The sequence below is a fragment of the Acyrthosiphon pisum genome, chromosome X, assembly GCF_005508785.2.
Source record: "Acyrthosiphon pisum isolate AL4f chromosome X, pea_aphid_22Mar2018_4r6ur, whole genome shotgun sequence".
Lineage (NCBI taxonomy): Eukaryota > Metazoa > Arthropoda > Insecta > Hemiptera > Aphididae > Acyrthosiphon > Acyrthosiphon pisum.
The window spans coordinates 52,225,824-52,237,067 of record NC_042493.1 but is presented as its reverse complement, the minus strand read 5'-3'; the positions used below and the strand labels follow the sequence as shown (position 1 = coordinate 52,237,067).

The 11,244-nt window shown below is 32.0% G+C and overlaps 1 protein-coding gene across 1 annotated transcript; it reads right to left on the bottom strand.

The window, feature by feature from the left end:
• Positions 1–2,883: 2,883 nt before the first annotated feature.
• On the bottom strand, positions 2,884–3,474 carry LOC100568753. The gene has a single exon (XM_029485184.1). It carries the CDS (start codon positions 3,472–3,474, stop codon positions 2,884–2,886), a length of 591 nt encoding a protein of 196 aa, XP_029341044.1.
• Between the last annotated feature and the right edge of the window lie 7,770 nt (positions 3,475–11,244).

The window sequence follows — 11,244 nt, the reverse complement described above, 5'->3', positions numbered from 1 at the left end:
GATGGCATTCGGGATAGTCAAAGAAATGGATGCAGAAGAACGGGGCTTACATGGCAGAACACAAAACGGAGGGCTATCGTATTCATTACACGATATACGCAGAAAAACATAAATGTTAGGTGCGGTAACACGACGGTGAGCTCGAGCAATAAGATCAAATATCTTGGCTTAACGCTTGACCCAAAGCTCACATTCAAAGAACATGCAGAACAAACAGCAAAGAAGACCGCGGTTATAACAAGACAGCTAGGACATATCTTACCTAACATTGGTGGAGCTGGACAGAGAAGAAGAAAGCTTCTATCGTGTGTAGTGACTTCGAAGCTTCTTTACGGGGCACCCTGCTGGGCAGAGATGATGACGGTTCAAGCATGGAAGAAGTTAGAAACAGTGTATCGGAGGATGTCCATTAGAACAGTGTGTAGCTACAGAACAGTATCTCACGAGGCCATTGCGGTTGTTTCTTCACTGACGCCTTTAAAGGCCCTGGCTAAACACCGAGCAAACATATATGATAGAAAGGACAGAACACAGATTGAAGAAGAAGTCTGGACTGAATGGCAAGAAAGCTGGAGTAACTCCACAAACGGAAGGTGGACCTACAGACTGATACCAGACATTCAACAATGGGTGAGCAGGAAACACGGGGAAGTCAAATACCATCTAGCCCAGTTCCTAACAGGACATGGGGCTTTTGGCGAGTACCTTCATCGTTTCCGGCGAAGAAATACGGACAGATGTCAACTCTGTGGATTATCCCCCGACACGCCAGAGCATGCGATCTACGAATGCGACGCATGGGAGAGACAAAGACAGGACTTGGCGGTGTACGTTGGTGAACAAATCAAGGTAGAAAACACCGTGAAATTAATGATGCAGAACAAGGAAAATTGGATGAGAATAGAGGATGCAGTAACGAAAATTCTCAAAACCAGAGAGGAAGTGGAAAGGGAAGAAGAAAGAAGAAACGCAATTTAGTTAAGTTACTTACATGTGGGCTGAAAGCTAAATCAGGGGGGTTAGAGGCCCCCCATCAGATGTACATCCGCACGCGGGTTAAATGTTAAATTGTGATATGTTGTAGAAAGTTATTCTTCAAATAAACGATGAGGCATGGGAGGCAGTAATGCTCAAGCAATTCCCTCCCATGTCTCGATGTAATAAAAAAAAAAAAAAAAAAAAAAAAAACTATTCATGTAGGTACCTAACAATATTATCCTCGTATAGCCATAATAGCAAGTAGCATAATTGATGTACTAAGTAAATTTTTTTTAGATTTTTAATGAACTATGAATACATAATAATATAATAAGAATAATAATTATAATATAATTTAAATATTATTATAAAATTATTATTAAATTATTAAATTATTAAATTTATTATTAAATATTATACAGCAACATTTGTATATTCGCAACTTCTTATTATTCATAATTTATTTTGTTATAGTTATTGTTTAGTCTTATATTATAAACTATAAAATATTTTTAGACTCAGATTACCTTTAAAATATGTAAAGTTCTCAATTCATAGATAGATACCTACTAATAATATAGATTAAATATTTAAATTTTAAAATCTGTGCTAATATGATGTTTAGAGTTCAACGATTGGGAATGTATTAAGGATAATATAAAAATGGACATCTACATCTAAATGACTTACTGCAAATCTTGTTTAAAATTGTGTAGAAGTTAAGGAATCAATTTGCCCTTAGTAAAAAAATCGATTCATCGGTTAATCAGTCATTAAAAAAAAATCGATTAATCGGTTAATCGGTCATTAAAAAATCGGTTTATCGATTAATCAGTCGTTATAAAATCGATTTTCGGTTTGATTTTTAATTTTCAATTAATCGAAATAATCGATAAAACGTAAAATTAATAATCGAGTGATAAAAAAAATAATCGAACAGCCCTAACTGACAATGCTATATGTCTTTATGTCTAAATCTATTGAAAGAATAAATAATATATTTAATAATGATGAAGATAAGACATTTAATTTTGGAAGTTAACTTAAATAATATTATGCTTATGGCTTATGTATTTGTTTTCAAAGTTTAAATTCTATAATAAAAATATAACTAATGTTAGTTTTCATATTTTTTTTCTATGTAAACTGTAATACTATTGATAATTATTATTTATTGTTTTGTAGTTTTCATATGTTTCAATAGTTTCATAGTTTATTAATATTAGATAGGCTAGGATCACACTATGCGTTTTGTCGGTTACCGAGAATCGGTGACCGATCGGTAATTAAACCGCAATCACCCAAAATAAAATATTATTAAGCGGAAAACGCATTATCGTGACCAAATTAGACCGATTTCGGCAACCGTCGGGACGCGACCGCAACATGTTGCGATTATCGTTTCCCGATACCGATCGGGATGTATATCATACCACATACATTTAAATATAACCGATCACATTGTGCGGAACGTCGGTCCCTGTTTAAAAAAAAAAACATTTATACATTTATTGTTTTTGAAAAAATTATTTTAGTTTAAGTAAAAATTAACTTTTACTTCTTATATAATAATTCATTATGATTGATACTGAAAAATTAATTTTGGAAGTTCAAAACTACCCATGCATTTGGAATATGACTTCAAATGAGTATAGTAATAAAGACTTAAAAAAAGCATGTTGGTGTAAAGTAACCGAATGTATGTACGAAGAGAAATGGCAATATTTTTCTGAAAGTGAAAAAGAATCTAAAGGTAGATTTTTAACTTATACAATATTTATATATTATATAATATAGTTTATTATATTATCATACAGTTATACAATACTTTTACTAATTAAATAGTTACAATTACAATATAAAAATCAAATTATATAAAACTTAATTTAAAAATATAATAACTTATTAAAATCCTCTGTACTGAAATGGTACTGCCCCTTCGTTTATGAAATAGTTTGCATAGTTTTCTCTAATTTCTATTTCTCGAGAACTGACGTTTCTACTTTGGTGATCCATATCGCTTAAATGTAAATTCATGTAGTTTTCATCAGCCTCTTCGTAATTACACCTATCTCTTTTCCTGACAAAGTTATGAAGAACGCAATACGCCTTAACAATATCGTCACAAAATGCAGGTTCCACTAAAATTGGCGTATGTAATACTCGCCACTTATTTGCAAGCACCCCGAATGCGCATTCAACTGTTCTTCTTGCCCTAGAGAGTCTGTAATTAAATACTTGTCGAGTTTCGTTGAGACCTCGACCTGGAAATGGTCTTAATATATTTGTATGAAGACTAAATACTTCATCCGCAACAAAAACATACGGTTGGATATTATTTTCAGAAGGCAATGCACTAGGTTCAGGAATTTGGAATAAGTTTGAGTATAATTTTTTGCCAAATGCACTTTCTCGAAATACACTTGAATCAGCTTCCCGCCCATAGGCACCAACATCAATAGCAATACAATTTAAATTGGCATCCACTACTGCCATCAACACAATAGAAAAATATTTTTTATAGTTATAGTAGAGTAAACCCCCATTATTCGGATTTTTACATCTGATGTGCTTGCCATCTATAGCTCCTAAACAATTTGGAAAATTATTTTTTTCATAAAATCTTCAGAGATTTGCAGCCATGTTTCTTTAGTTGGTTGTGGCATTTCGATTTCTTTTAATACTGACCAAAGAACTTTACACGTTTCTTTAACTATACCATTAATTGTACTTTTGCCAATGCGAAAATCAAAATGTATTTGATAAATTCTCTAACTTAATAAACAAAGGAGTTATCAATTATTATAAATAATGGCCTGTTACGTTTCAATTACGTATATACAGCAGCCCGCGGGTTTCCAGCTACCTGTAACCTATCTTTTTTGTCCGAAGGTCAACAATAAGAATTGTTCCCAGAAGTTAATGGCTAAAAATAATCTCATGTATCCAATCTCATAACCCAATTATATTTTAAACAATAACCCCCTAAAATATATTAATATAATATAAATACTCCTAAAAATCCGGGATGATCAACTATGACTTCAATACTATTTTAGGTACATTGTATACAAATTTTTTTCTACTACAAAGCTGTACTAATATATAGGCTATATTTTATCTCCCATCTCACTGTGTCAGCAATCTACCACAGGTAGATTTCCTACCTGATAATATACTGTTCGCATAACTATACGCGAAACCCATGGGAACGCCACGCGGGATGGCTAAAAATTAAAATATAATATGATTTTGTTTCCATACCTATGCAGAGCGAATTACACCCAAAAGGAGTTAATTAATAACAATTTTTTTCCCAGGCAACGCCGGATTATTCAGCTAATATATTATATATATTTTAATTTTTTTGTCTTCGGTATTAAATAGTCATTACCCCGACACCACTTAATGAAGAATAATCCTAATTATATAAATTATAAACATAATAATAATAATATCTATCATTATCACCGTCAGCTGACAACTTTGGTTGACCGCATACAGCACAAAACCCTGTTTGCTGGGGCACACCATCGCGGTCAGTAAATCAACTCCATCACGTTTCACCAAGATCGGATCTACAGTTGTTGTCACGACAATTTCCGGTTCCGGTGCGCCCGGCTGCACGCGGTAAACGTTTCCCAACGAGTCACAGAACACATACCACCCATATGGGGTCCAGCAGCCCGATCCGGTAGCATATGGAGGAGCCTTGACCAGAGTCCTCTCTGTGTACACTGTCTTGCCAGCCAGGAACAACGTCCATAATTGGAGCATACAGCCGACGTCGAGTTCAGTCTGGCACAGGTACACGTCGTTTCTGTTCGTTGTGCTTATGGCTGAAAGACTGCGTGTGATGTGACGAAACGATCATATTACAATTTATTTTACATTATACGTAGATGGACATAGTTTAAGATCGACACCAACCCAGGGCCGGATTAAGACATTTGTAAGGAATAATAAATTGGGAACTTAATGGCCTCATTTTCAAGACAATATTCCTAATATTAAAATATTAAAAAAATCAACAATAAAATGTGTTAAAAAAATACAATTTTGTGAAAGTAACCAATTACTAAACCTCTCAACTTTAATGTCTTACTGTACCTCCTAGATAAACTGTGATAAGGGTTTTTTTCCAGGCATCTTTGCTCTTTATGGATCTTAATTACTTCGACTCAAGTATTTAATGGTTAATTTGTGCCAGTCTATACGGCTACATCTATCACTCAAAAATAAATTGTTCTTTATACTTCTGTCGTACAATAAGAGTGGATCCAGGGGGGGGGGGGCTGGGGGCAAGTACCACCCCTGTTGGAAAAAAATAAAATTAAAAATATTAGTATCGAATTTTACGAACGTCGGAAATGTATAAAAATAAAATATGCAGATTTCACGGTACACAAAAAGACTTCAAAGATGTAAATCCTAGAACATCAGTTCTAACTTTGTCGATGCAGTGGTTCAAAATTAGTTTTGATAACTTACACGTACCTACAGAAGATAAAGAACAAGAGGAGTAGGACTTTTTTTACGAAGATGTAATAACCACGCTAAACACAATACCAAGGAGAAGAATTCAAATTGTACTTGGTGATCTAAATGCGATGGTTGGGAAAGAGGTCGGATTCAGACCAGTTATAGGAAGCCATAGCTTACATGACACAAGTAATGATAACGGACTACGAGTAATTGATTTAGCAATTGAAAGAGGTTTGGTAATAAAAAGCACAATGTTCCCATACAAGATAATACATAAAGGAACTTTGAGCTCACCGAACGGAAATTATATAAATCAGATTGATCATATACTAATAAATTCTACAGGATCTCTGATCACTTACTTGTTAAGGAAAAATTAAAGTAAAACTCAGAAATCCCGCTCGATCTACAGGGACTATGCTGTATAGATATTATGTGTCCAAGTTAGACGCCGAAGAGAAAATGTAGTGTTTTAAAAACAGACTAAATTAACAGTTAAGAAAGTTTTGATAGCATAGTGTCAATTGACGAAAAATGGGGAAAAATTAGTGATTCAATAAAGGCAGTATCAGAAATAGTTTTGGGTAAACCGAAAAAAACAAAGAAGCCATGGTTTAATGAGATATGCGAGAATGCAATAGCCCTGAGAAAGAATCTAAGGATCATATGGCTTGGTGATCCCGTTAGTAAAGACAAAGAAGAACATTATAAACAATACTGAAAAGAAACATATAACACACTAAGAAGAGAAAAACGGTTGTACGCCAAAAAACTGTTAGATGAAGCGGAACAAAATTTCAGATTAAATAATGTACGATTACTGTATCAGAAGATAAACACAGCAAGAAGAGGATATAAGAAACGAGAGAGGTTTCTAAGAGAAGATGATGGGACTGGTGACTGAACAAGGGAAGCTTCTGGAGAAGTGGTCTGGATATTTTGAGAAACTTCTGTTGAAGATCTTATACTCTGACGAAACTGTGAGAACCCAGCTGAAAATTCCCAAGAATGAATATAACAACTAATGATAGCGCTTGCAAATTGCTTTACAAGTAAAGAGGTTAAAAAACTATAAATCTCCAGGAGAAGATGGTATTCAAACAAAAATTTTGAATAGAGTAGATGAAGAAATAATGTCTAAAATCCACGAGTTAATAGAACTGATTTGGAAAAATGATAGACTCCCTGAAGACTAGAACATTTCGTTAATATGCCCAATACATAAGAAGAATGACCATCAAGACTGCAAAAATTATAGAGGCATAGCTCTGATAAATGTGACGTATAAGATTTTGGCATATTGTATACTTGATAGGATTAAACCTTTAACAGAAGATATTTAAGGGAGATTACCATGGAGGTTTTAAGCCCAACAGATCTACAATAAATTAGATCTTTTGTATTCGGCAAATTACACAAAAGTCATGGGCATATAACAAAGAGCTAACATTCTATTTATCAATTTTGAGAAAGCTTATGATTCAAACCATAGACCAACTAATTAACATATTAAAAAAATTTAACTTCCCAATAAAACTAGTAAATTTTATTAAGGCTAGCCTCCAAAATATTAAAGTTAAAATTGTAAATACAGCATCAAAGACAGTATGAGTATCAACGGGCTTAAGACAAGGAGATGCTCTCTCTCTCTCTCTCTCTCTCTCTCTCGTTCTCTTTAATCTAGTGTTGGAAAAAATAGTCAGAGAATTAAATGTTATTGATGGAGTTACGATGGGTAACACGACGATAGGACTGCTAGCATACGCCGAAAACTTAGCCCTATTGGGAAATAATTTAGATACTATGAAACATCATTGTAGGAGATCAATAAATATTGCAGGCAAGTGCGGGCTAAAGATCAATGAAAAAAAACGGAGTATGTCATAATTGGATAGAGAAGTAAAGAATACCAACAATGAGAGGTTATGGAGATAGACCACTATAAGTTTAAGAGAACGCCACATTTTAAATACCTAGGATTATAATAATACAAGACAATGATCTTAAGATACTAGGATAAAAATGGGAAATAGATGTTATTTTGGCTTAGGAAGTATGTTTAGCTCAAAAATCTTATCAACAAAATTAATAATTCAACTGTACGTGACCCTGATAGGACCAGTAGTTTTGTATGGTTGTGAAACGTGGACTCTAAGAAAGGTAGAAGAAACAAGAATTACAGTGTTTGAATGGAAAATTCCGAGACGAATCTTTGGACCATGTATCGATTCACACATTGGAGAATGGAGGATACGTCGTAATGATGAACGGAAGAACTTATTTCAAAAACCAGACATTTTTGCAGAAATTACAAGGAAAAGATTAATGTGGGCTGGGCATTCTTGGAGGAAAGAGGATTCATTTATTAAGGTGATTATTAAAGAAAATCCGATTGGGAAAAGACCGTTAGGTAAACTATGGTTATGATGGGTGGATTGTATCATAAAAGATGTTAAGGCAGTAGAACTAAATATACAACGGAGAGAAGTTTCAGGAGATAGAGATAGATGGTGGCAAATCTGTTTGCAGAGATGGTCCTGAAGGCCGTAACCCACCAGAAGAAAAAGATGTATGTACTATAATTGTATATCTATATGGATATATAGCCATATAGGTAGTTAGTGTAGTAGGTATACTTCGAAATTCACAAACTAATATAGCTTGTACGACATATTTATTAATGTAGCGGCCAATTTTATTTCAATATTGCGATTGTCTCATTGAATGCTGGTCACAACTACTTTTTTCAACGATTAGGACAAGTCGGGGTGAACCACAGACTTCTATACCTTACTAGATAAGGAACTCTTATACAATTTACATTGTAACAAGTTAAGCTCAGCTGTTAACGGCCGAAATTTTATCGGTTGGGGAAAATTCTATTTATTATACAAAATATATTAGGAATAAGATTGTTTTTAATGGTAAAATAAAATAGTAAATGTAAAATATATTTTTTTTTTAAGCTATAGGTTTAGAAATAATAAAATACAATACAAAATAAATCATTATTAATCCTATTTGACATATAAAATACCATTCAATTGCGAACTGACTTTGAAGCTTCAGATCATGGCGGTAGTTCGCCATCTAGTACTATATAGAAGTCTGTGGGGTAAACGTACGTAGTGTAATGAAAGAGCATACAATTTACATTATACAATTAAACGAATTACAGTATACGGTGTAACAGGAATCGCTGACAAAAAAGAATTATGCTACTTAAACATATTACGAAAATTGTGAAAATTATATGGTTAGTAAATAATTTAAGAAATATATCCATGTCAGGAAATACCCAAAAATAATATTTTGAAAAGTTATTACGTTCTAAATTAATGTACACAAAAAATATTACAATATTTGAAAAAATTCTGATGTTAACTATTTGACCTATATAAAAATTTTTACCATAAAAATTTTTCTTATAATCATATTTGTAAATTGGCTATTTTGAATTTTTCCAAAAAAATTTGAATTAAATTTTAGTATTAAAAAATAAAAAAGGTGGGTAAGTGGATTTCGCTCTGCTGTACAGTAGGTTACAAGTGGGTCACTGTATAATGGATGGTATAAGTTCGAATGCAATGATATTACTATCACTGTATAAGAAAAACGATTCTGAGCGGGAGACGGTATGTCAGTCTAGGTATAACAAGCTATCTTATATATTTATCTATGGTATTAAAAAAAAAAAAAATGATCAATAATAGGTATCTATAATAAATTCCAAATTAATCATATCACAATATCCATTAGGTACTTATAACGCGTTATAAATCAACAACAAATCGTGGTACTATCATAGATATATAATAGTATACTTTAGAAGTTTCAAGTACCCACGAATAATATTATACAATCACAACAAAATAACTAAAATAGTTATTCCAGGTTTTTTAATATGTAATTTCGTCCAAATTTGAGCTTAAAATGACTATAAAAATAAACTGAGCTTGTGTATTTTTAGATTTTTTGGTAACAGAATTAACTACTTACGTGGAATCTTGTTTTACATTTTTAATCCTTAAATATAAAAATTGAACATTTTATAAACTTTTAATTACGAAATAATCATTAAATTTTAAATTTGATAAATTTTGTCAAAATTCGATCTTTAAATGCTTATAAAAAAAAATTGTGCCTATGTATTTTTAATATTTTTCAACTGCTATTGTAAAAATATATCAGGAGCCTTGTATTAAATTTTTACACTTTTTGGCCGAACAAATAAAACTTTATTGATATTTATAGAAAAAAAAACTAAAAAAATTGAAAACTGACCATGTCCGTACGTAAACAGCTCAAAAAGAGTCTAATTATTTTCAAAATTTAATCGTATATAGAAAATACTAATATAAACATTCAGTGAAATTTTCAAGTATCTATAGTCATTCGTTTTTTAATTACAACAAAATAAGATAATCGTTAGGTACGTGAGAAGTCGAGTGAATATCAAATGTTGTAAAAATATGAATTTCAAACGCTCATAAAAATTTAATTTGACTTGCTTGTAGACATTTTTTTTTAAAAAAAGGTAGACAAATTTATGAGGAATCTTGTATTACATTTTTAAATCTTAGATTTAAAAAGAAAATTTTTCATGAATTTCTAACTAAAAATAATTTGCAAATATTCGTCATTTTTACGTATTTTATCAATATTTGAACTTTAGATGCTTATAAAAAAAAATTGTGACTATGGATTTTTAATTTTTTTTGTCTACCTTTGAAACAATATAATAGGAACCTTCTATTAAATTGTCAAGCTTTTTTAACCAACAAATAAATTTTTATTGATATTTTTAGAAAAAAAAACTAAAAAAAATGGAAACTGAAAATGTCCGTAAAGAGCTCAACATAAGTCAAAATATTTGAAAAATGTTATGGTATATAAAAAATGCAAATATAAACATTCAGTCAAAATTTTATGTACCTGCGGTCATTTGTTTTAGAGTTGTACCAAAAACCAAAATCGATTTTCTCGAAAACAGATTTTGCGTATAAATTCCCGTTTTTCCTTAATTTTTCTTTAGTTTTTCACGGCGCTTTTTAAAACTACTGGGAAATTTTTACTTTTGACACCCCCAAAGTACCAACTAGATTCACTTTCCTATCAGAAAAGATACTGTTGAAGAAAATCTAAGCATTTTTACTGCCCTTAAAGGTGATGACAGGCACAAAAATTAAAAAATTAAAAAAATTAAAAAAAAACACATATCATTGTAAAATCAATACATTCATCGTTTCACTTATAGGTTATATATAAATTACTTTATTCACAATAATATCATCAAATATACTTAGTAATATCATAGGCTGACTGACCATTTTCGCTCAGAATCGTTTTTCTAATACAATGATATTATATCATTGAATTCAAATTTAACACCATCCATTACAGTGACCCACTTGTAACCTACTGTACAGCAGAGCGACATCCACTTGCCCACCTTTTTATAATTATATTTTGTATTATGGAAAGCCACTAGGAAACTAGTACGAATTCACAATCCTCCCCCTACCCTACGTAATGCTGATGGTAGCTGGGCATTGTCCGAACAATCTCAAGCCAACATATTTGCCAACCACCTATCAAACACATTTCAACCACACCACAATATTATCTCTCCAACCAAAATCCAAGAAGTTGTAAGCTTTCTTAACTCTCCTCTTCCAATGTATCCTCCTCCTAGAGCTTTTTACCCTAGTGAAGTTGAGTTTAATCTTAAGAAAAACTCACCAAAAAAATCTCCTGGTTTTGACTTAATTTCAACGGAAG